The sequence below is a fragment of the Parasteatoda tepidariorum genome, chromosome 3, assembly GCF_982258835.1.
Source record: "Parasteatoda tepidariorum strain Cologne lab strain chromosome 3, Ptep-v5.0, whole genome shotgun sequence".
Classification (NCBI taxonomy): Eukaryota; Metazoa; Arthropoda; class Arachnida; order Araneae; family Theridiidae; genus Parasteatoda; species Parasteatoda tepidariorum.
This window is the reverse complement of record NC_141757.1, coordinates 8,607,854-8,635,445: the sequence shown is the minus strand read 5'-3', so window position 1 is coordinate 8,635,445 and position 27,592 is coordinate 8,607,854. Positions and strand designations below refer to the sequence as shown.

Genomic DNA, 27,592 nt, shown 5'->3' with positions numbered 1-27,592 from the left:
CAAAAAAAAAATAGATTCAACATTCCTTTCACTTAACATGAAAATAAATCTTCAAAATTAAATTGAAATATACTTTAAAATTAAGTTTAAGATGGCTAAAAAAATTAAAGAACAAATTTATTTTGCACTTATAATGCATCATTTTAATCAGTAATATTAGGCATCCATAACTCATTACAAAAACCTTTTTATTGAACTAAAAATTCTTAAACATTCAGAACTCGAAAATCTCGCCAACTATTAAGAAATGTTTCAATGGGTACCATTGAAATTAAACAATATTATAAAAATACGTTAGATTAAGCTCACATTTTCAGTATGCCACATTAGGGGACAATTTATTTTATATATCTTTGTTCACACATAGTTATTTCCCATCTAAAATAGTTGGATTTCATTATGAAAATTTAAACGAAGGCAAGACATAATGGCCTTCACAACATAACGATTGTAAACGAATGGCAGACAGGAACAGATGACGTCAATTTCTGAAAAATCATGGACTCCCCATTTCAGAAAGTGAGCGTTTTTTGTTTAAAAATAACTTAATGATTAGCAATCTTAGATAAGTAATAAAATGCTTTCTGGAAGTTATGAGGGATTTAGAATGGATTAATATTTTTTTTAAAAATAGATTTTAATTTACCATTCTACAAGTTTTATTTCTTCAAATTAGAAATAGTTATTATACTCTTATATCAATGTCTGCAACCTGCTTACCATTTTAAATATCTAGCAAATTCAAAAATAGCCTTAATGTTATAACACTTCATGGGGTTGTTGAGCTTGAATAAAAATTATAATTTGTTGGATTTGTTTTTAATAATTGTATGATAATATTAACCATATTATTCATAAGTTTTGGTTCATATTGTTATTAAAAATATTTATAAATTGTACTGCATCTTAAATTGGTAAATTTAAAATAAATAAGTACAAAATTGATTTCAATCAAATAAATCTGATTTCTTTTTTACCTTTTAATCATGATTTTTATCATTCATCTTTTCATTTATTTTTTTATTTTAAAATGTATTTTGACAGAGGCTTTTTAAAATAAAGAAGGCAAGTCAAACATAAGTATCACAGGAAAAATTTTATACCTTATATTTTAACAATTTCACGTATAATAAATATTTTTTAAATAAAATTTAAGAAAGGAAAAAAAAAATTACCATCATATGTGTTTTTGGCATTTTCTTGATGCTTATTTGACCAAGTGAATAACTCAATATCAAGAGATTTAGATAAAGCTTTGACCGTTGCAGTCTTTCCTACACCTGGTGGGCCACTCAAAATAAGGAAACACTCCTATATTAAACAAAAATGTACATTAATTTTTCAACAATGTGTTACAATACAAAATTCAGTAAACGCCAATTAGAATCAGCTTGATTACTACTCAAATCATAATTTAAATCGTTTGGATATTTATTTTTAAAAAAATCACACATTTAAATTTTAAAAAATAATCCTTTTAGCATGTATCATTTCTGAGTAACATTTAATAAAACTTTTTTTTACATTAAACAAAATTCGGTCATATACTCAAATATCTGTTTCTGTAGCATCATAAGTGCTCTTTACATTTGTCATTATTATCATACTATTGCCAGAACTGCTCCTTACAAAAACTAAATAGATAACATGTAACTTTTTTACTAAATAACAACCAATTGAGAGGACCTACATTTCCTAGTTTATTTGATTTATCATCATTTCTGATGCAAAAAATAAAGTGAATGTTAAAAGAAGAAAGCTTTTGATTAAGCTAAGAAGATAATTCAATCACTTTCATAACATTAATTATGAAATCCTTAGTTAGGGCAGATTCTTCTTTTTTCTTTTTGAGGAAGCTATTTTAACTCAAATGGGGGATATTTCCATATTGTGATCTGTCGTGCAAACTATAATAAATAAGGTGCCAAATAGATTTTAAACTTGCAATTTAAAAAAAAAAAACATGTAGATATTTGTCCGGGAATGGTTACGAGTTATACCTTTCAAGTTAGTCCCTTTCTGCAATGTTTTTTTTAGCTTCTCGCTGGCCTCTGCCCAGAAATTGCCAAGACTAAGAGAAGTTTAAATTTCTATTTTTTTTTCCTAGTAGCAACAGATGATAAAGCAATTGCTTACTTATGCCTCTGTGAGATGTTTATTTATAATTTACTGTGCATGGCGTAGTACACTCCAAAATTTAAAATAATTTGGAGCAGAATGAAAAAAACCAGAACATATATTTAAATAACTGGAAATTTTTAACATCTTCTAATAATGTAAGTCCAAAATAAAACAAACTTATTTACACAGGGGACTTGAATTAATCAACAACAAAACAACAAAATGGTAGGTCCTTCTTCTTCAGGGTGTGTAGTAAAATCTTTCAACAAAAAATCAGTACCTTTTAAACACTCAAAAAATATTTTTAAGCACTATATACATTAACAAAATGCAAAATAATTTTAAAAGACTTTACACAATCATGCTAAAATAACTAGTTTCTGACAAAGAACTATTTTCTTGATTATATTAGCCATTACAAAATGATCAAGAGATTTTTCAATTTGATATGAGGGTGGAAAATGAAGCATGAAACAGAGAAAAACTTGCAAAATGCAGCAGAGTTGCACATGAAAGTGCAATAATCTTACCAAACTCAGCTCAGTAGACACATATGCGGACTCGAAAGTACTTCATCAAACATGTAAAATAATTGTCACGCTATGGACCGAAAGCACGCCAAAATAGATTGTGGTTAAATGAATTGTGATAAACGTTGAATAGAACAATGTGAAAATCACGCTTTTGCATAGTACGTAGCGAAAATCAACAAGGTAAAGAAAAAGATCTCATTTTCGAAAAGGGAAAATTAGGCAGTTTTTAAAAACAACCAATGAAAAAAGCACTTATAAAAGCTTTTAAAATACTAAAATAAGCCTCTTTAAGCGCTTTTTAAAAATACTATGCTCTATGTTATAATTAATGTGCATGGCTTAGTACACTCCAAAATTAAAAATAATTTGGAGAACGAAGAAAACCAGAAAACATATTTCAATAACTGGAAATTTTTAACATTTTCTAATAATGTAAGTCCAAAATAAAACAATCTTATTTACACAGGGTACTTGAATTAATCAACAACAACACAACAAAATGGTAGGTCCTTCTTCTTGACTAGCTAAGTGTAATTCAGAGTTCGTTCATTAGAAAACAACAAATTTCCAACACAATCGAGCTACCGGGTCTTGCCCAACTTTTTCCCTTCATTAATTTAATTAAAAATATAAATACTTAAAATTCACTTTACTGCATTTGTATTTGAATGAGAGGAACTGCCTTTTCAAAATAAAACAAGAAAGCAACAAACTTACTTTATTCTGTTTATTAGTTGCAGTCTGAATCCAGACTTGTACTTCAGAAACTTTTTTTTTATGAATTGCAAGCTCTTCCTAAAAAGAAAATAGCTCATCAAACTTAATTATTTTTTACAGAAACATATTAAATAAAATATGAAATATTAATTTTGAGAAAATCTTCTTAAGTATAAGAAAATTTTTATTAAACTTCTTTATCGAAATTTTTATTATATCTAGGTAAAAGAAGAAAAAAAATCAAGCAAATTTTACTACAGTAGAGAACCCATTATCCGGAACGATTGGCACCATCGCTATTCCGAATAACTGATTTTCCAGTTTTCTAAATCGCTACAAAATGCAGTTTTTTTATTGTCAAACCCAACTAAAAAAAAAAATTTATTTAGAAATAATTTTAAAAAGAAAGAATAATGATAAAGTAAAAATAAAGCTGGAAACTATATTTTTCCTCAGTTCACATAAGAGACAATTATTACTTGAAAAACTACCTGGTTTAGCAAATTAAAACTACTGAGAATATACATTAATATTTCATTTCTTTTAATAAATACTGTTTTGTGATTTATAGCAAATATATCAGTAATATTACTTTTTAAATTATATTGGAAAAAAAAACTTTAACAATGGACCGAATCATTGTGTTCACATTATAGTCTAATCTAACTAGAGCCCTCTGAAACATATCAATAACAGTGAAGGTGAAATATATAGTAACTCCTTAACATACAAAAATTACATGACAATCAGCAACTGTTTAAATAATTGTTTTCTATTTGATAAGAATTTTGCATATTATAGCATAAATAACAGCAATTATAAATAAAATTTTGATGATGAGTTAATTAACTCTTTTTCCAAAAATAAATAAATAAAAATAAATTAAATCCCTTTTTAAGTGATTGCTCTTGTTTGCTATATTTAGTCGTTAGTCCATCTTCAAACAACTTGTGACAAATCCTATTTTTTCTTCTTTGCAAGCACAGAATGTAAGTTTTGAATATATATATCCTTCCAGTTTCTCTGATGTTGTAACACTTACATATACTAATAATCGTCGTTAGAAAAACAGTCACCTTTATAGTAACTAATTTTTTTTTAAAATTACTTCTCACAAAAATCGCGATAGTTGATCTTAAAATTGTGTGAATATGAATAACAATTATGGATTTTGAAATCACATGAATATGAAACTAGATAAACGATTTTGAAAATGAGAAAATACAAACTGGGATATAGAATTTTTAAAACGCGCAAATACAAATCACGATTCATAATTTTTAGATAGCGTAAATACGAATCATGATGTGTAAGTTTTAGATTGCATAAATAAGAAATATGAAGCATAATTTTTAGAGTGCGTGAATGGTTTGATATTATAAACTGCATGAGCTAATCAAGACATTGAATTTTAAACTTGCGTGAATACGAATCGCTACATAGGTTTTTAAAAAGGCGTAAATACGAATCACAATATCGGATTTTTAAATCTCATAAATAAGAATCGCAACATACAATATTCAAATCGTGTGAATAAGAGTCGCAGCACGCAAATATTAAAAGCTATGTTTGATATTAAAATCGTGTGAATAAGAATCGAGATATTAGCAGATTCCAGGCTTGGGACCTCCAAAAGGCTTGTCAGAAGCAGCGTCGTTTCAACTATGAAAATCGGATTCATCTGGAGGGCGGGTAAAAAATTCTGAAAATCTTATCTGCTGCGTATAAAATGGGAGAACATAGCTAAAATAAGTAAAAATAAGAAAGGATTGGTAGCTATGTGGTCTGAATTTTCTGTTTCTCTTTTAAAATCGGTGAACATGAAAAAGCTTATCTGCTGCGTATAAAATGGGAGAACATAGCTAAAATAAGTAAAAATAAGAAAGGATTGGTAGCTATGTGGTTTGAATTTTCTGTTTCTCTTTGAAAATCGATGAACATGAAAAAGCGGAATACAGAAAAAAGTGAAATTTTTAGAAAATCTGAATCTTTGATTAAAAAAAAAAGCTGAAATTCAAGAGATAAAAGTGAAAAAGCGGAAAAATCTCATCCCTGAAGAAGACAAATAAAATTATTTATTTTAACTCTTCTGGACAAAGTAATCAATAGACATATTCTTACTGCGAGAAGCTGGCAGTAATGACTCCCCTTGCTTAAGGGCCAGATGATAAGAAAACAGATGTTCAATAAGTCACCCTTTCTCACAGAGGTATGATTGAAAAGAAACACCTATGTAGAAGGGAATGATTGATGTTATTTAGTACAAGACTCTTACCTCTCTTGACAGTGTAGGAAATGATGGTAAACACCTTTTAAAAAAGACAGAAAAATCTTATGAGGAAAAAAAAATTTTTTTAAATAGTGGGGAAAATGTATCAAATTTCGTTCCGGTTTTCTGATTTCCGCATAAGAGTCTCTGTATTGTACTTAGAAAAATAACTAATGGAACAAAGGATTGGTAAAAAGTCAATCTGTAAGAAACAAATAGAAGAAAAAAACTGTCACTGTAGTTACAACAACTATTGATATTCAAATAAATTTGCTATTTCAACAATATATACACTTAGGAAATTTTATTTAACTCTATTTGGATCAAAATTTCAAAACATAAAAAAAAAACAAAAGATCTTATTTTTCACAAGTACAAATCTCAAAAATTATAAGATATACTTAAGATCAAGAATAGAGAGCAGTTTCAGATTTGCACTGATAAAAATGTACAAGTACATTTTTATCAGAGTACAATTAATAAGAGGGTAAAAATATACTTGAGGGTGCCCCTTGACGACTTATGTTTGGCGCCATTCCTGTTTGCGTGAAACACTGTGGTAACAGGAATGCGGCCAAAACATAATATTTCAATAAAACATTGGAAAATTTCAACAAAGCATCGGCCAAAACACTAAAATTACAATGAACCCAAAATAAGCAAAACTAATAAACCCAATAAAGTGCATTTTGAATCGAAACAAAAATTAATGGAGTAAGCACAGTAAGAAAAGGAAAAAAAACTCCCACTAACAGGACATTTATATCTATTACTATTTAAACCTTCATTCATACACCAGTCAATCACTGCTTTTTTTCCATTGTTATTCACATCGTACAGAAACTTAAGATTTATTTTATTTACTGCAGTCTTTTTTAGAACCAGAAGCAAGATTAACCTTATCCAATGTAGAACTAACGGACCCCTGAAATTACATAAGCCATTGAACATTTAAAAATAACGCTAGAATCTAATTCTAAATCAATCAGAATCACGATTGGGTTTCAACATCACCCAGCTTGGCGATCAACCGCAATCACAACTTGGCGAGAATCAAGGGGCACCCTTAAATATAGTCTACCCGTTCCTGAGAAAAGGGAACAGATGAGCTGTACAATATTTAGTCTTACAACATTAGTCGGTGAAAATTCTTCGACCCATGTCGAGTAATGTTCAGAATTATCATTCCCGCCCTGAAACAAATCTTTGTGTTTGCGCTTTAGTGAAGTCCCTTTAGAGACCATAATAAAGTGGAGTCTTAGAATCACAATGAAAGAAGTTTTAATATATCGCTTTTCCTCTATGGTCAAGCATAATGACTTTGTTTTAGTGGAATTCAAAACTTCACTTTACCGTGCCCCAAACCAATTTTGGAGTGAAAATATGTTGCAAAATTATGAGCTTGTAGCTTTATTATACTTCATAGAGATTTTCGCAGTAGTACTATGTAAGCTATAAGTTGATCCTCTGAGACTCCATCAAGTCATCATATGTTTGCGATCAAACCACTGCAAAAAGTTTGAAAGTTAGGTAGAGCAAAAAAAAAATTTTTTAATTTTTATATTTCTTTAGCTATGGGTTATCCTAATATTTTAAAAAGTCAATTAACTTGTAAACAAGGCGCTGTTCGCACAATCAGCTTTAATTGTATGTTTTGTTAACCATTTAAAATACAATGCTCTTTGTTTTTCTTGCTGAACCCTTTTATTTTATTTTTAGTTGATGGAAACTATTGCATGACTGGTGGATCTGATAAATCAATAAAACTATGGAATCCTTTTAAATCATCGCTCTTGAAGACTTATATGGGACACGGATATGAAGTGTTAGACGTTCAGTCTTCAGCTGATAGTTCACATATAGCATCCGGTGGAATGGACAAAAGCATTTTTTATTGGGACGTTAGTACCGCCCAAATAGTGAGAAAGTTTCGAGGTCATGCTGGTATGTTCTTTTATTAGAGAGTTGGGCAATTTTCTTAATGTTGATTTCATATGTAATTATTGGAGATCTTAATTGTTTTAATATATAGCATTTTTTTTTTCGCAATACATTAGGGAATCTGTTCAAGCCATCTACTGTTAAGCTAAAAAGTATTGAACTTAAAAATTTTAAAAGAAGTAAATAAAAATATCTAGAAGTTTGTCTGAGGTGGCTTAGGGTTATACCCATTAAGTTGGTCCTCTTTTGTGCATTTTTTTTGGTTTTTTTTTTATCGTTTCCCACTTTTCACTGCCTGAAAATCTCAAAGGCTTAGCAATTACTTTAGGAAAGTACTAATACAAAGGTCTTTTTTAAATCTACATTCAGTTTTGTGAAACAAGAGTATTTCTAAACTTCTCAAACCAAAAATTTAATCATTAAAAAATAAAGTATATTTAAATAATTAAATCCTACAAAACTGGTTTTGAAACCATTGTGGGATTAAATTTGCCTAAAAATGTCTTCTGTCTCCAATAAAATTCTAAGAGAAGTTTTAAACATTTTGTTTTTATTATTTAGATGAAAAAAACTCCAGGGACCTAGCTACTAGGGTGTTGTAAGGGTCATCTTGTCCTGTTAGTGTTGCATATTAAATTGGCAACTTCTAAATTGTCAGTATCAATAGATACACATTTCAAACAATAGGCTTTCTTTTTTTAATTTTCAACATTTTTATAATGTTTTAATTTCTAACGTTCTTTACATATTAAACTGGTGTTAACACTAAAAGCTATTTCAAATCACTTTAACAATGTTCTAATTTTCTTTTGAAAATCTGAAGCTAAGCTACAAATTAAGATGTAAAAATAAATTCATCTTAGTTGTTATAACATTTAAAAAATATTATCTATGTTTCTATTTAAAGTAATGCAGATTCCCATTAAGTGTAAAATTTTACACTTTTAAGTGTACAATTTTTATGAGAAAATTTATTGTTTTTTCCACATTTTCTATTCAAACTACAACTATTAATATAAATAATAAAAAATAACTTTTAAAAGGAATTACTTAAAAAAAACAAAGACATTTGGTTTAATCCAGCCAACCCTAGTACAAACAATGTCAGATTTTGGTTTATAAAGGTCATTGCCCAACAACCATATGCATAGGTGTTGAAAATAAGAAATATGTTTATTAATGATAATAATTCTTATAGGATGCGATAATATCACAATCATTATTATTGACTATAATGATCAAATAGTGAGACCAAATTTACCTGATAGGCAGCAGCTTGAAGCTCAAAGAACTGAAGTAACTCCCGTAACTAAAACACTATGTCTTTTAACTAAATTATCTTTTTTTTTTGATTTTGTGAAATGAATGAGCTTAAAATGCAAACAAAATTGCTATTAATTTAATGTTTAATAATCAATAATAAATAAAATAATTTTAAATTTTTAAGAAAGAAAAAACAATTTTTCTTTGGTTTTGAAGGAAAAATTACAAAATAAATTTTGAATTTAACTTATAAGAATCCAATTAATGTAGTCTAAATTAATCTCCCAGATATTATTTTCACTTTATATAAATTTTGTCTTAAAATGTTTAACAATGTTTTCTTTTGAAAATTACTGAAACTGTAATACTTTGGTTGAAAGAGTAACGCAATTCTAAGTTTTCAATTTGAAGGTTATAATTGATGTTCAAAGAACAATATATTAAATTTTGTACAAGGGAACTATTTTTTTAAGATTCTATAGAAAATATTTTTTTCCTTACCTCACTTTGCAATGTACTTTTTTCTAATTTGTACATTAGAAAAAAATAAAATAATTGATTAAAAATATAAAAATGTAAAGCTTACAAGTTACAAGTAATATGACATGATATTATTTTAAAGCAAAAATGCATTTTTTTTTCTTTCAAATTCCACATTTTTTATCACATGCAATATTTATTTTGAAACTTATATATTTGATATTAGTTTAAAAAGATATTTTTATGAAAGGTGCTCCAAGACTAGGCAAACAATAGTGTGCACAGCAGTTGGTACTTTGTTAAAATAAAAATATTTTAAAAATAAATAAGTCAATAAATTAAAATGCAAATATAATAGCTGATTAAATCATAAAAACTAAAATATTGCTTCAAATGATGTGTAAAGGAATTAACATACGTGAACAAAAAAATATATATATGTATATATTGCATATTTTCTTTATCTATCTTAACAGTTCTATTAGCTTTTCATTTCTGTCTAGTTTATAGTTTAAGTTGTTTCATTTATATATGGCACTTGTTTGTTGCTAATACAAGAAAAGAAAGTTCAGTGGTCTTATGACCATGTCTAAAAAAAATTTCGGTGATTGGATAGGTATCGGAATAAAGAGAAATTTAATCATTGGTTGTGTGTTTCGTGTTCTATCCAATATGGAGGATAACTTGAGATAAAAGAATTTTAAAATGTTTAAAAGCAAAAAAGAACAACTTTTTTTTCTTGTTTTTTTACGAAAAAGTAGAAAATAAATATTTTGTGCAACATATAAGAATCAAGTTGATGTAGTCTCACTAAATTTTCAGAGTATTATGTTCATTTTATACAAAGTTTATCCTGCAATACGTGTAAGAATTTCTTTTAAAATTGTTTAAGGGAAGCAGATGAAAAGTTAGTGCTTTTCAAATAACAAGAATAATATGAAATAAACCACCATTTTTTCATCTGCTAATTGAAAATATCTAACGATTTTTAAAATTGGGGCAAAAATTGTTCATTGATGTCCCTGTTCGAATTTCAGGATGCTTGTATAAATGATTTTGGAGTTAGATGTTCACACACAAGCTCTTCCTTTTATTATTATTCATAAATGTCTTTTTGTTTGTTAAAAAAATAAAAAAATCTGGATGTCATGTTTACTGTCAATTGTCTGAGTTCTACTTACAATTTTAAATTATTTTATTATATAGAACACAAATATGTGATTTTTCCACCATTTTTTATAAATTAATTAAGTACAATTAAATAGCATTTGTCTTTGATAAATTTTTAGCAAGATGTGTTTCTTAAATTATCATAAATCTAATAATGTGGTTTATTTTAAATTATTAAAGTTAATTAAACCCATAGAGAAAAACTTCAAACAAAGTATATTTTCAACTAGTCATTTTAAAGATAAAAATGTTAGGCAGAAAAACACCATTAGAATTTGTAATTTTAGAAAACAATTCTTAAAAAAAGAGAAAGAGAAAGAAAGATTATAATGCCTGGAAAAATTAACTTTGCTGTTTATTAGTTAGGCTAATGTTAGCATTTTGAAAGTTCTCTTCGTATGCATGTGAATTTGATCTAAATGTTGACAGACATTTATACTTTTCTTAAACTTACTATAATTCATCAGTTTAGGTTATGTCAATGCTATTAAGTTCAATGAAGAATCTACAGTTATACTATCTGCTTCAGTTGATAATACTGTTTGTGGTTGGGATTGCCGTAGCAAGTCTCGCGAGCCTATTCAGGTGATTTATCTTATTTTTATTATTGATCTTTAAATGGACAAATTAATTAGATAATGAATTTAAATGCTATTTATCTTGCTTTCAGTTTCCTTTTCTTTATTATTTTTATTACATTTTCTTAAATCCATTAAATTATTTTTTTAAAAAACAAAGAATTGCAAACAATGTGATACTTTATAACCTCTTAAACTTGGTTCAAAGGAAATATTTGCTATATTTAATTATATGAATGTTTATATGGAGTGTATGATAATGATCACTGTCATGCCTCCATTTTGTGATGGCACAGTGATCAAAGGTAGATGTAGTGAATAAAGATATGTAAAAGTTAGCACGAAGTGGCTGTAAAGTAAAGACGTTATTTTGTAGTAGTCTGGGACTCTGAGAAATTATTGTTCGAACAGTGCGATATTACAATCACCTTTAGTATGTATTTTTTTAACCTTTTTCAAAAAGGTATAAACATTAGTGGTTGAAAATTAAAATTTAAATGAGAATAAAACAAATATGATATCTAAATGTAATGAATCACTAATGAGGAAGGTAGGACTTGAAAGACCGAAATTTATGTGAAACCACCACTTGGGAAGTACTTTGAAATTTAAAGTTTAGAGTTTCAGACAGAAATTTTATTTTTAAGCGTATTTTCTTTGTATGCTAATTTAAATAAATTATTTGGGAATGACTAACGCAAAAATACAATGTGAATAAATAAAGCACAAATGAAAATACATTGTGCTCGATTCATATTTTTTGCTTTAGTTTTATATTGCACAAAGTATTACCTTTTCTTTGTTGGATATTTGTGTATGGTTTTACTCATAAGGAATTATTTCAAAATATGATTCAAGGTTATTTTAATTTCTTTTGATTTATTCCTGATAAAAAAACTTTTTATTAAAAATCTGTTGGTGGCCATATTTTGAATACTAGGTATTCATCAAGCCTAACTAAAATCATACCTGCCAAGTCTCCTGCTTTTTAACGAAGACTCCTATATTTTATGATTATCTCCTGTTTACCTGTATATTCCTAAAATTCTATGTATTTGTTGAAGAACAAACTTTTTTTTTTTTTAAATTTAAAAAAAGGTGAAAATACTTCTTATTCCTCAACAGATGGTGCTATTGCCAGAACTGCAGTATGTTGAGTGTTATCAGAACTGTTTTAAGTTGAGCAGTGAAGGCTCAGGGGATGGCGTGTTCACCCTCCAATGAGCTGGACCCAGCTTCGAATCCCAGCAATGACTGGTCGTAACGAACCACAGTGCTGGCATGAAATATCCTCTGTGGCAGACGAATAACATGTTAGAGTCCCCTCGTCGTCAGGCTAACCGTGTGAGGTTTTCATGTTTTTCCTCTCCTTGTAACTCAAATGCGGGTTAGTCCTCCATGAAGGCAAAGTTCTCCCAATACTTGATGCATGGGATACCCTTGTTTTCTGGATTGGGGTCAAAATTGCAAGGCTAGGAAGTTGAATATCAGTAGTCGTAAACCCAAAATTGGGTCGATTAGTAAAATCTCCATTATTTTATTACCCCAATGTTAGCAGGTATGAAAAATATATTTTATGTAATCAATATGAAACGAATTGTAAGAGATTCATTGATATGTATAGCTGTATTTGACCTAGGAACGAAAATAAAGTTTTAAATGTTTCTTTTGAAACACATTAAAATAAAATGAGTTAGACTTTTTTGTTTTTAATAGGAAATTTCTGTTAGAAAGTCTTATATTTAAGTTTGTGTGACCAGGGGTCTGTCCAGTGCAGATTTACTACCGCTTAGCGGTACCTTCACAAATTCAACTTTAGAAAAAACGGTAGTTTCACAAGCTGCTTTTAAAAAAGCAAGCCTCTGTAAACTTTACAGGAAGTCAAAATTGGAACATATTGACAATGATTTTTTTGGATTTTTCAATTTGGATACAATTTTAACCCCAAAAGTTTACAATAGCAAAATTATTTTTGAATATATGGGGGAAAATATATAAAAATTTAGAAGTCATAAATGAATTATATTTAATAACAAGTTTTGAAAATATTTTCTTACTTTACCATATTTTTGTATTGTTTTTTCAATATAATTTTTAATTTTCACAAATTATGTCTAAATTTTCACAAAATAGATACCTCTAAGAGAAACCTAGTCAAACCCCTGGTGATACAAAAGATTCTGGGACATCTTTGTATTAGAGTATGAAAAACTTTATTATCTTTACTTATTTCTGTTGGTCCCGCAGTGGATTGATCGTAAACACATGGTTCCCAGTAGAACACGGAAGTCAAGCCTCACTGGCTGCGGTCAGTGAGCATGTGGGTGACCACTTTGATCAGCCTGCATAGAAACCAAGTGTGTGTGGTGTCGGTCTTCGTTAAACTATTCTACCGTAAAATGCTCATCTTCGTGAGCAGATCGTCGAGCTACCAAGGCGAAGGAACCATCCCTTCTTCAGTGAATTGACATTGTGATGGCGTGTCTTCGGATCATCCTCAAGAATGTTTCCCAGACCGTCGCCAATAGCCCATTGTGCAGCTTTAGTGCAACGTAAATAAATACCTACCTACATCTTCCTGTTGTAAAAATAATTACCTATTATATTTTAATTTATCTCTCTTTGAAATTAAAAGGAAATGAGCAAAAGTTTAAATAAATTTTATTTGATTGAGTATAATTTTAAATTTCATATGATGCAAAAGATTTTATGACATCTTTGCCAACATTGCAGCAGGAATATGTAAATTTCAGTCTGTATCAGAGCATGAAATACATTTTTTTTTTTTTTTTTTTTTGTAAAAATAATTATTCATTACATTTGGATATATATTTACTTTTCATATTATAATGATTCAAGTTAATTTTGTTTTTCAATTATTTTAAATTTCACATGATGTGAAAGATTCTAGTATGTCATTGTCTGTATCAGAGCATCAAGTATTTTAATTTACAACATTTTTCTTTTATTTTGTAAAAGTAATTGCTTCTTGCATTTTAACATAATTTTATTTAATATATTAAACTGTAATTTGTTGAGCTTTTTTTAAATGAAATTTGTTTAATTAAGTCTGGTTTTAAATTTTAGGTTTCATATGATACAAAAGGTTGTATGACATCTTTGTCAATATCAAAGCTAAAAACACTTTAATTTACATATTTCTTTTAGAAGTAAAAAAAAAGCCCTTATATTATAACATAGTTTTATTCACTATATTAAAGAAGTCTCAGAGGTTTTTTAAAAAAAAATTAATTTTGAAATAAGTTTTTTTAATTGAGTATGATTTTTAATTTTAGGTTTGACATTATACAAAATATTCTATGATACCTAAGTCTGTATCAGAGAGTGAAATATTACTTTTTTAAAATCTTTCTTCTGTAAAACTATTTACTCATTACATTTTATGTATATTTACTTTTCATGGTATAGGTAAATGAGTAAAACTTTTAAATTGCTTAAATTTTTTTCTAAAATTTTAAATTTCACATGACGCAAAATATTCTAGGACACCATTGTCTCTATCAAATCTTAAAAGATATTATTTTTATTGAATTTTTTGTGCTCTTGATATTAAAATGTTATCAGAATTACTTTCAAACATCTAAAATAAAATTTAGTTTATGAGTTCTGATTTCAAATTTTAGGTCTTGCGTGATGCTAAAGATTCTGTGACATCCTTGTCTGTATCTGACTATGAAATACTCACAGCATCATTAGATTGCTGTATTAGACGTTATGACATGCGAAAAGGACTATTATGTCAAGATAATTTGAGTAGTAAGTTTTTAATTAAACTTTATGGCATTTAATAATGGTAACTGTGTATTTATAAAACATTTAAATAATTAAAAAAGAATAGTTCATGATTTTTTCGGTGTAATTATTTTACCTGAAACTTTAAATATTTTATATTAAATATATATATATAGCACAATAAAGACAAAAAGGATAAAGAGAAAAACGAAGAAAATTAAGGTAATAATTTTTATTATGAATAATATATAAGTTTTTTAACTTACTGAAGTGTGTTTGATTTGTTAGTTACCAAGGATTGTCCAGAAAATGGATGTGCAAAATATAACATTATTTACTTGCAGCTTATGCACCGCAAATAAAACTTAGTAATTTTCTTCATTTTTCTCTTTATAATTTTTGTATTTATTTATTGTGCTATGTTTTAGTGATCATATTTATTGCAGCTTTAGCACCTAATATTATCCACTGTTAGTTTACTTTTGTTTTCATTTTGTTTCCTTTTTTAATTTGTTTTTCATATTTCGTGTGTTTGGGATGTTGCTCTATGAGCCTATTTTCATGTATTTAAAAGTAAAGACAATTTAGTGCCTGGTAAAAAATATGTTAAATATTTCAATTATTCTGTGTGTGAAACCCGATATGAAGAGCCTAATTCAGAGTTGACCTTCAGCTCAGCATCCTGCTACTCTGAAAGCAAAAGATTTTTTGTATTGCATTTAATACCTGAAATTTTTCCATCTTATCAAGCGTGTGGTTGTAAACCATGTAAAACTTTCCCTATTATTGACAAAAATACATACAATTCATAATAACGATAGCTCCAAATCTGTTTGTAAAATTAAATATGCTGTTTGTATATTGGCCTGCTGTTTTTGTAATATGAAATATATTGAACAAACCAGTAACTATCGTAATATTCAAAATAATCAACACTGTTCAGATATAAACAGTAATAAAATATCAATAACCTGGAATCGAATTTTTTTAGAGAACATAATTTTAGTAGTGCCGAAATTGTTTTAGTAATAGTAGATGATTTTGTTTAGATATAGAATGGTAGATGATTTTGTTTAGATATAGATTTTGAAGACCACAAGAAGAAAATGACTACATGCTTTTCTACAAAATTTTTTTGCTGAATGAGCTAAACGATACCTTCCAACATACACAGATTATCTTTAATGATTCCTCAACTTACTTACTTTTTCATATTAAAGATAAGCGTGCAAATCTAGGTAAACGGGGATCAGGAAGGAGTAAAAACTCTTTTAATAGTGAGAAATTAAATGTAAATTTTATTTCTAATATGGAAAAGATTTTAAAAAAACGTTATAATATTAAACCTATGAAAGATTTTATTTTCTCTCTTAAGAATTATGATGTATATAAGCTTCAAGATCTTTATACTAACTTTTGTTTTATTAATTTACACTTCAAAATTCTTTGGTTCAATCTTGTTAAAAGTCTTTCAATCTTGTTGTAAAAAATTTTAAATAAAAAGAAAAATTTAGATAATTTAAATTTCATTATTAACTTTAAAAACCCTATTTTTGATAAGATCAAATTTCATAATATTTTTTTTTTTAAATTTCCGTTTAAAGATTTTAACATAATTAAAAACTTTCAATATGATAAATCTCTTGTTAGAACTATATTAAATTATAATGATATTAGCAAAAATTTTGGAAAAATTAATACACCCAATAATGAATATCACTGTAAAGAAGAGAAATATTTTGATTATTGATAAACATCATAAACATATTATTACTGGTAATTTAAATATTATTGAAAACTTAGAGCTTAGAAATTTAATGATAAAAGGCACAAAATTTAGACCCATTTACAATATAATTACGATATGATTATAATACAGTTAATTTACGATATGGTTACATTTACGATATGATTATAAGACAATTAATAAAATTCTAAAATACTTTCTTAATGATCTCAATAGTTTCTGTTTAAAGATGTCAAATAGATTCTTTTTACCTTTAGGTATGTTAACAGATTGGAAATCGGTTATTTATTATTACTTTAAAAGCTTTTTTTCAATAATAATGAAAATTTAGATAACAAATTCAACAAATTTTTCTAAAATTGTTCAATCAATTAAGCATCTACAAAAAAGTTTTGCATTAAACAAAAAAAAACAAAAAATGCAATCTTCTAATCATAACTATGCAATCTTCTGTAAAAAATTCTATGTTGAACTTTTAAATAAAGAGTTTAAAAAAAAGGTGAAAATTTTAAGCTCAGTAATTTAAATAATATTATCATTAAAAAAAATTTTGCTTTATATTGAAGGTTAAAAATTAAAATTAGCAATATACTTTCCTTACTTAATTATCAGTTCTAAATTTCATAAAATTCCTATAAAATTTAGAACAATCACATCTGGGTCTAATACTTTCCTAATTAAACCTTGCGCCATTTTCTCTTACTACTTAAATAAAATTATTAACAATATTATTAAAGAAGATTTTTCTTGAATTATCACTAATAATCAACCAATTTTAAAATTTATTAAGCACAATAAAATTAATTCTATTGCAACTTTTGATTTCCAGGATTTTTTCAATGGCATTCCCCTTTCTAAACTAAAAGATGTCCTTTTGAATTATTTCTATGATTTTAAAAATTTCCTTAATTGGGATTTTGATTATTGGGAAATTCTAATTAATTTTTGTCTTTTATAAGAATTATCTTTACAATGGAAAAAATATTTTATCTAAATTGATGGAATAAAACAAGGATCTAATTTTTCATCTCTCTTAGCTCACTTATTTTTGCTCTATTATGAAAAAAATCATACTCTTAATATTAGATTTGTTGATGGCTTAATTATCTTTAATTTTCAAGATTATACTATTTTATTAAATAATATTTACCTCTAGGAATTAGTCTTGCTTCGTAATCTTGATGATTATAATAATTTTATTTTTTTGGATTTCGGTATTATAAAAGAAGAAGATATCTGCTTTATTGATTTATGCAATAAAAGAAATTATTCTAATTTTAATATAAATAAACTAATTACTTGGAATTCTAATGGTTCTAAAAACATCTATTTAAATACCATTTTTAATCAAACAAATAGAATTAAAAGAATATGTAGTAATTTTTATTTATCCAAAAAATTAATAGAAAAACTCGTTCAAAATTTGGTAAAAAAAAAAAGCAATGGATACCCGACTAAAGTAATTAATTTCTATATAAAATAATTTAGTTAATTTTATGTTATTATAAATAAATTTACTAGAAACTTCTTTGTTAATTTATATATTTTTGCCATCTGCAAATCCATTTCAGGCAATTTCTGTTTCTTTCTCTCTCTCTTTTTTAAACAAATGTTAATTTTCTAAAATCATTCAAATTATTTTATTAAATATCAACCTTATTAATTATAAACTCTTTTAAATTATCCAGTATAATATTAACTTGTGCTCATCAATTTTCAGGCCTGTCCTTGGTAATAAATAAATCAAAAGCGCTTCAGTACTGCAGTAAGAACATACTATAAAATGAAAACCCTGTATTTACGCTTTTACCTCAATTTGCACTTCCGTTTTCAGATTTTGTAATTTGGCAATCTTATTACGAAAATATTTTAAATCATTCTTGAAAATATTCCCTTACTTGTAAGTTCATTTGAATTCGCTACTCGCTTTATAGATTTCCTTTTGTGCTGTCTTTTCTTTACATTTAATTTTCTGTTTTTTACTTGAAATTTATTACTTAAAGTGTTTTATTTTGTTTCAATAAAAAAATTTTGAGTGCTCCTCACACTATTGTATTGATATATTTTGCTTTGGCTATATTGATACAATATTGGAAAACACTCCTTTTTTGCATATATAATCGTGTGAGCTGATAAAGAGAGTATATCTTTATTTTTTCCAGGATTTTTATTAATAAAAATTTTTAATTTCATTTTATTTAAATAATTTTTTCTTCTCTTTTCACCATTCTGTAATTTTTTCCATGTTTCCATTCATTCCATAATGTTTACTCTATATTTTGAACTTTTATATATTTATATATATTTGTGTGTATGTATGTAAAAAGAAATTTTAATAATTGTGGATATCTTTTACACAGACCATTGGCCATTAAATATTCTGATCTTTAAAGGTGCATATTTCCATTAAATAATTTTAACCTGATTTGAAATTGTGTTATCATATTTTTTAGGTTCAGTCAACTGTGTTAACTTCACAAAAGACGGCCAGTGTGTTCTTGCTAGCTGTTTAGACAATACTTTGCGACTTACAGATAAAGAAGGAGGTGAAGTGCTTTCTGAGTAATTATCATCATTTATTTTAACTTTGTTAACATTTAATTTGAAAACTACTTTAGATATTGAGTAAGTTTACTTATATTTCACTTCTTGACAAGTTTTTGTTGATTTTACCATTTAATCCTCACATCAAAATACTGTCTTAAATTTAATAAACGGCATATCTTTATTCGTATAAAGTTTGTTATTTTCACTTAAAATTAGCACATTGAAAGTAATTTTAAGTATTTAAATATTCATTTGCTACTTTTCTTTTCTCAGAAAAAGAATATCCTTTTGATATATAAATGTACTTTATGCGTTACTATATGCTTAAATGTACTCGACATGCTAATAAAAGATCTGTTTGCTGGAAACTGTATAGTTGTCAAGCAACTTTGAAAAATACATTTTAATGATTGTAAAGTACTTTAAACATTCAAACAATTATATATGCCATTATTTCTTTACATAGAATAAAATAGGGTGATTTGAAACTTTTAAGTTTAAAAGTTAAATTACTGATTACAAAACATAAAAAATTTATACTTTTATTAACTTTTTTTTCTGATTTTGTCAATTCTGTTGAGATCCATTGTTATAATTTGGATTTAGTCCACTCTTATTATTATTGTGCAATTTATTTTGATTTCAATAGTATAAACACTAAAATAATAATAACTCAGCTTAAAGATTTAAATTCTTTAGGAAGAGAAGAATTTTCTTATGAGATATTCAAGAGAAAATGAAGATAAGATTAAATTTTGTTTGTGCTCAAAACTGCAATTTCTATATTGACATAATTATTCATAATATACTTGTATTTAGTTGTATGTATATTAATATTTATATATTAGCATATGTTTCTATATTAGTGTATATCTGTATTTTAATAAATATTTTGAATACATTATTAAAACTTGCATAGTAACTCTCATCATTAGTTTTTGAGAATTTTAAGCAGTTTTTGACAGTTAAAATATGTTTATGATATTTGAAATGTCAAAGACCAAACCCTCTTTAAGTAAAAAATCAAAGTTGTTTTTATCCGTCATTTTAACCTTTATTAACTTATAGTAAATAAAAGGAATGTATTTGTTATTTGGTTTTAATGCATCTAAAAAGAGAAATGAAAACTATACTAGCAAAGCAAATTAAATATGGGTGGAATATACGGCTTTTAAAATAGCTATTTTAAAAAATGAAAGAAGTGGTTACATTAATATAATTATACTATTCTTAAGCCTTAACTTGCATGACTTCTTGGCTAATTTACTGGATTTAGCAGAAGTGTTTTTACCTTAACAAAAATGCATTACTGAAGGGATAATAACAATTATGGTAGCAGAATTTTTAGCATAAATGCAAACAAGTAAATTTGCAGTAACGAATCAGCAAGATTTTATATATTTTGTAGGCTGTATACATCTTCTAATTTTTTCTTTCTGTTTATTTTCTGTTTAATTAATCTGATTAATTGTCACCTTATATTTCTGTAGAAATAAAAAAACAGAAATAGATATAGTGTATTTTTTTTTCTTTTCGGAACTAACTCTATAGTGAAGCCCGTCCGTACATTAATTTTCAGCTTATATTTTTGTGAAAATTGAGAAACTGTGTTTTGTTTTCTCCCTTCCACCTTTAAATTGATTTCTGACACAATAGCAAAACACTTGAGTGCACTAATTGTCAGCTTATATTTCTGTAAAAAGTTTTTTAAAAGAAATCAATATCTTCTAATTATTCTTTAAAAGACATCCTCTCGAAAGGGATAACTTGTTATAAACAATTGTCACTTAATGCGCTGTTATTCAAAGTTCTTCATTTTAAATACAAATTCACAATTAAAGTTTAAAACTCAACTTAAGCAAAATTAAAATTATTTTATCCTAAATCCTTTTATTTAGCTGACTTGAGCTATAGTGACATTAATAGACAGTTACGATGCAGGAATAACATTCTCTGTGCCTGATTGATTGAGAGCTAAAGTTTACTAAAAAGAAACTAAACTAATATTTACCTCATCAACAAGATTACTTCATCTAGTGGAATCTCGAAAAAAGTATGATAACTATACTTGGCACTTCATTAAAAGATCTAAGCAAGCTGATAAATAATTTGTGCAACTTTGGCATAGTTGTGTCTCTTGGTTGGGGAGAGGGTTAAATGTATTAAATAATCTATTAAAATTAAGTCATAATGCTGCCATTTCAACAATGAAACTCCTTCAGCAGATAATGTTTATAAACTTTCGATTCTTAATTAAATAGACCAATACAAAAACAAATGAAATAAAATAAAAATATGACAACCGAAGCCCACGTCTTCAGGGGGTACCGGCCTCGGTAGCCATTAAAAACAAAACCATTTCTATTTGAGGGAGAAGCAAAAGCTTAAAAAATCTCCCTCAGTACCCCGATGGTTTTGTATAGAGGTCCAGGAAAAACAAGATACATTCAAAAGAATAAACAAATTACGAAAAGAAAATCATTCAAAATCATCAGAAAATTATAAACTCACAGTCACAGGTCAAGAATCAACTTCAAAAGCAAGTGGAGGAAAAGAAAATACTAAAAACTGAAAAACCAACGCCCCCTATAATAATGCGCAGTAGAAGTTTAAAAATGAAATAAAAAAGATCAGGAGAAGGAGATACGTAGATAAATTAATAGAATGCTTAACTGGGGCTGCTCAGTTAAGACTAGAATTGCGCCCTGTTAAAAGAAAAAATTATATAAAAACTTAAAAACCATCAATCATTTTTTTAATTAAAAAATTAACATTACAAAAATTAAAAGGAAAATCATTTTTACTCAAATTATTTAAAAAATTATCCACAGCTTCCCGAAAAATTTCAATTTTGAAAATTTGTATACCAGTATACCACATGAAAAAATTATTGAGATTTGTGAAAGTATTTATGACAAGTATTTATTTGATGAAAAAAATGATAGGTTTAACTGGTTAGATTTATGCAAGTTTAATCTTTTTGAGAATGTTCTTTTTAATGGTTTAGATTTTTATAAACAAATTATTGGAATTCCACAAGGTAATTCCTTTTCTGGGGGTTTTGCCAACATTTTTTTGCACTTTTTCAAGGCTAAATTTCTTGAACATAAAGTACTTAATGCTTTCCGATACATTGATGATTTGATTTTGTTTAATTGTGACGATTATAATTTTATTTATACTATTTATCCTGGTGATTTGGTCCTGAAAAAAACTAATGAAAATTGCTTTAATATTGAATATTTAGATTTTAAAATTGATATTGTTAACAATTTTATTAAAATTGGTGTGTTTGATAAAAGAAATGCCTTTAATTTTAATGTTATTTTTTTCTGCAACTTTAAAACTAATTTGTGTAGTAAAATATTCAAAAATCTTGTTTTTTCGCAATTAGTTAGGATCAAGAAAATTTGCAATAATGTTGAAAGTTTTCAGGAAGCTGTGGATAATTTTTTAAATAATTTGAGTAAAAATGATTTTCCTTTTAATTTTTGTAATGTTAATTTTTTAATTAAAAAAATGATTGATGGTTTTTAAGTTTTTATATAATTTTTCTTTTAACAGGGCGCAATTCTAGTCTTAACTGAGCAGCCCCAGTTAAGCATTCTATTAATTTATCTACGTATCTCCTTCTCCTGATCTTTTTTATTTCATTTTTAAACTTCTACTGCGCATTATTATAGGGGGCGTTGGTTTTTCAGTTTTTAGTATTTTCTTTTCCTCCACTTGCTTTTGAAGTTGATTCTTGACCTGTGACTGTGAGTTTATAATTTTCTGATGATTTTGAATGATTTTCTTTTCGTAATTTGTTTATTCTTTTGAATGTATCTTGTTTTTCCTGGACCTCTATACAAAACCATCGGGGTACTGAGGGAGATTTTTTAAGCTTTTGCTTCTCCCTCAAATAGAAATGGTTTTGTTTTTAATGGCTACCGAGGCCGGTACCCCCTGAAGACGTCGGCTTCGGTTGTCATATTTTTATTTTATTTCATTTGTTTTTGTATTGATACTTTTTTCTGAAATTTCTGCTGCTTCTTAGCTCGTTTTTTTCAAAGAAGTTTTTTCATAGAAGTTTTATCCTTTTGATCTTAATTATTTGTGTTTTCTTTCAGTATTAAATAGACCAATTTGTAATCCTGTATATAAAAATAAAATTAAATGTCACACATCCCTAATAAAATTAAAATAACAATGCAAAGTTAGACTGCAACTGAAAATCTTCCATCAATTAGGAGAAAAGCGAGATATGGGGGGAACTTTTTCAAGTATTGTTTCTGTCTTTGTTATCATTCTCAATTTTGCCTAATTTTAAAGCTGCTTATTGTAACTAACCCCCTTGGCAAAATCGTGGCAACATTGTCGCAGAATGTTACTAAGTTCTTTCAGAAAGATTTCTCATTTAGGAAGTGAAAAATTCTTTTCTCTGCAGAAATTTTCGGAAGATTTTATCTTTCCTTTACCTAATTATATTTAAAGGATGCCTTTCTCCTGCATCGAAGAGGGAAAAAAAATGCTTGTGATTTTTCTATTCTCATTTGAAAACCACAAAAAAATAATAATAATAATGAAAACATGATTTTCTTTTCTGCAGAAATTTTTGTTCTATTTTTTTCCTTTGCAGCTATTACTATTAATTTCCACTCAGTTTTTAAAATTCAAAATTTTTTATTACAACAACTGAACCTCAAAATTGAAGCACGCATTTAGGAAACTTTTTTTGATGGGATCTATTTGCGTGATTTCGTCATCGATCATTTTTTTCGGTAGTTACTGCTACGGATTTCACTATTTTTTAATTTGATTGTGACTTACAAAAAGAAAAAAAAATTACGGTGTTTTTCTCCTACAAAATTCGAGAATATCACTCATAATATTAGAATTAAAAAAATATTCCAAATTCAATTTAAAAAATTACATTACTATTATTTTTATTATTTTATTATTATTATTTTTTGAAGTTGACACTTCTGTTACTTTAAACTAATGACAAGTATATTTGTTTTTATTAAAAGTATCTTGGAGAAAGATATTAATGCTAGAGAGGGTTGTCGCACAAAGCCCGAATAAAGTCTGCCACAGGGTAACTCACGGACGATGATAGGTATAGGAACTTTTAACTTGATAACTTGAACAACTGTGATTAATAATAGTACCAATTATTTTTTTTCCAACAATTGCTTTTTTACTTAGGTTTTAATTAAAGTTCTTTTCCATTATTATAAATGAACATGATTTTTAATTAGGTACATAGGCCATAAGAATGAGAGGTATAGGATAGAAAGCTGCCTCAATGACACAGATTCCCTCGTAGTTTCTGGATCTGAAGATGGTTGTGTTTACATGTGGGACCTAATTGAAGTCAGTATTATTTTGTTTTCTTTAAAGACAACTTTTTATGACTAAAATTATATCTATCAAGAGACCAACAATTTGAAAAGTGAATTGAGCAAAAATGACCAACAATTTGAAAAGTGAATTGAAATAATACGCATGTAGAATTGCTGCAGTCCACTTTTAAAAAAAACACTGTGTTTGTTCTCAACAAATTCAAAATTAGTTTTTCAAAATTTATCAGCTGATGGTGCTGATGATTGTTAAAACTGTAAAATAATGATTTCTACTACAGGTCAGGTCATTCTGTTAATTTTGTCCTCAGACTGTAACTGCAAATAGGGGTTATTTGAAGAACATTGTCTTATAATTTTTCTCAATCGCAATATCATTTGGAAAAAAAAATCCTGTCACTTGTTAAAAAAACTGTTTTTTCATGCAAAATGTACATTTATCTCTTTTGATTTTTTTTTTTTTTTTTCTTTTTAAAAGTTCACAGTCTTCTTTGAGCCCCTCAGTATTAACACAGTGCAAATTTGTGAGATTATGCTTCAAATTTTTTTTAAATCATGAAACAGATATAATTGAAAATTATAATATTATACTGCTGAACAAATATTTTTTAAATAAGTGGAAATCATAAATTTTTTTTTTTTTTTTTTTTTTTTTTTTGCTGCTTTAACTCTCTATTTATTTTACATTAAATTAAATTTTTTATAAAAATGTCCATACTTCTGTTAATATTTACTCTAAGTTTAGAAGCTCATTACTTGATTTTCTGACATAGGGTGTTCAAAAATACTTGTTTTCTTTCGTATTTTATTGTAGATCTCCTAAACCACTGAAAACTTTAAATCTTAATGCGAAGTATGAAAAATGATAATGAACTAAACACTTCTAAAGTTTCAAAATAATCCTTTATATATTTCTTGAAAATTTTTTAAAAGAATGTCAAAAACTGAAAGTGTCTCTTCCATTATTGCAGGGCAGTGTATAATAAATTTAAAAATATATAATTTATCCTATTTAAAATATACAGAATAAGTTAAAATTTTAATTTAAACAAATTTCTCCTGTTCTAGTTAAGGGTTTTGTTAACTTTCAAACATGTAAAATTTTCTGTCACGGTTGAAAAGATAATTTAAAAACTAACACAGAAGAAGTAGGCATATATCAATCCAAGAAAAAGAAGAAAAACACCATAAATTTTAAAACTATCATTTAAACTATATATAAGTGAAATATTGTACTAGTTTAATAGTTAATATTAATTTCCAAAAGAAAAATTAATGTTAAAAATCACTAAAATGTACATTAATGTTAGAAAACAAATTGCAATGAAAATTTGACTGGTTTAAAAAAAAATCTTAAGTAATGTTTTCAAAGAAACTATTAACAAAACTTATTTCAAAAAACTTGTTAACAGATATGCTGTAAACCAAATATATATATATATATATATATATATATATATATATATTTCTACATAGTATATCTGAATGCACTTGTATTTATTTATTTATTTAGAAGGGAAATAACATAAATCCTTTTTAAAAATAAATTATTATAATTGAAACTCTGCAGTTTTTAATTTTCTGCATAAAGATTTAAATAAATAAAAATAGTTTTTTTTTAAAAAAAAAAAAGAAAAGAAAAGTGAATGTAATTTTTTTTTTAAAAGAACTTCCTTGCTCTGCATTACAAATTTATGAATTACAGTAGACATTTGGTATAATGAGTCTCATGGTTTGTACCAAAAAGAATTTGATAACTAACAAAAAGATGGTGATAGCCCAACTCTTTCTTTATTATTGCAGAGTGATTGATACATTTATTGTATAATGAGAGTTACATAGATTAGGAGTGGTCATAAATTACAACTATCCAAGACTTGAGAATTTAAGGGGTCCTGTCACTTGTCATTCATTCAAAGGGGATTCAAGGAGTTTTACATTTATTATGTGTTAAAATCAAAGAAAATAATGGTTTAAATAATTTATTGATAACTCCTTCTGTTGTTGTTAACATCCCCCTGGTATAGGAAAGCTTACACCAGATCCTAAGGACCCCCTCGCCTGAGAACATTGAAAATCTTACAGCCAACAGCTGCCTCCAGGAAGCTCCTAAACAATACATGCCTGCCAAGTCTCCTGTATTTTAAGACTATCTCCCGTTTACCTGTAAATTCTCAAATTTCTCCATATTTGTTGAAGAAATTTTTGAAAAAAATATTTGGTGATAAAATATCCGCTGATAGCAAAAATACTTCTCTAATTCCTCTAAAGATGGTGCTACTGCAAGTACCGCAGCATGTTGGTGTTTATAGTTTAAGTAAAGTAATATAAATATAGTGAGTGTTATAGTAATTATAAATAATGGTTTAAAAAATCTTCTTTTGATTAAGATTTGTATACATATTTTTTACTTTGCTAAATTTAATATAGTTTTTGTTTAAGTAAATAAATTATAAGTAAATAATATAAAGTTTATAGTCTAAGTAAATAATGTTAAATTTATAGTTTAAGTAGTTATAAATAATGGTTTAAAAACTCTTCTTTAGATTAAGATGTATATAAATATTTTTTACTTTGCTATATGTAATTATTGTATATTATTTCCAATTTTGACTTACATAATTATGAATGATGTATCAAAACTTTACTTGCAACCTAAAAAAGTTTCCCTAGTGAAATCTCCCTTATTTTATTTCTTCAATGTTGGTATTTAAGAATTAAGAAGATTTATCGCATGATTGAACTTTTTCTAGATCAAATGATTGAATTTTAGTCTCTATATTGGAATTAAACATTTAAATGTGTACCTTCTAAGGGACTTGAAAATAAAATAGGGCCTATGGAATAAGAGGCAGAACTTTAGACATCATTCATTATAATGAGAGGCATACTGTTCGATATTAGACAACATACTAAAAAGCGTAAACTATTTGAATAGGGTGTGAAGTATACTGAAAAACTTAATTTATTGAAAACTATTTACCGTATATTCCGGCGTATAGCGCGCACTTTTAATACAAAAAATAGCATGGGAATTTACAGGTGCGCGGTATACACCAAATATAAAAAATTTAAATACAGAAAAATACTTTTATTTTAAAGAAATAACATACCTTTACCTATATACT

General features: G+C 26.8%; 2 protein-coding genes across 15 annotated transcripts in view; one reads left to right on the top strand and one right to left on the bottom strand.

Annotated features, from left to right (window-relative positions):
* LOC122271846 (cell cycle checkpoint protein RAD17) overlaps positions 1–7,024 on the bottom strand; it is a 34,265-nt gene extending 27,241 nt beyond the window's left edge. For 8 of the 11 annotated variants that reach the window (XR_015432404.1, XR_015432405.1, XM_087158738.1 and 5 more), the window contains exons 1-3: positions 6,771–7,024; positions 3,372–3,449; positions 1,176–1,311 (exon numbers count right to left, since the gene is read on the bottom strand). Coding sequence is in view for 9 of the 11 variants with exons in the window: in XM_087158738.1 (XP_087014864.1) it covers positions 1,176–1,311; positions 3,372–3,449; positions 6,771–6,884 (328 nt within the window). In the remaining 2 variants the exon portion in view is untranslated. Of the gene's footprint in view, positions 1–1,175; positions 1,312–3,371; positions 3,450–3,626; positions 3,739–6,770 lie in introns of all 11 variants that reach the window. The other 3 variants (XM_087158734.1, XM_087158733.1, XM_087158741.1) reach the window with 3 other exon arrangements.
* Positions 7,003–27,592, top strand: part of LOC147812748 (WD repeat domain-containing protein 83-like) — a 27,505-nt gene continuing 6,915 nt past the window's right edge. For 2 of the 4 annotated variants that reach the window (XR_015432406.1, XM_087158750.1), the window contains exons 1-6: positions 7,003–7,287; positions 7,360–7,584; positions 10,967–11,079; positions 14,717–14,849; positions 19,026–19,134; positions 24,363–24,477. Coding sequence is in view for 2 of the 4 variants with exons in the window: in XM_087158750.1 (XP_087014876.1) it covers positions 7,215–7,287; positions 7,360–7,584; positions 10,967–11,079; positions 14,717–14,849; positions 19,026–19,134; positions 24,363–24,477 (768 nt within the window). In the remaining 2 variants the exon portion in view is untranslated. Of the gene's footprint in view, positions 7,288–7,359; positions 7,585–10,966; positions 11,080–14,716; positions 14,850–19,025; positions 19,135–24,362; positions 24,482–27,592 lie in introns of all 4 variants that reach the window. The other 2 variants (XR_015432407.1, XM_087158751.1) reach the window with 2 other exon arrangements.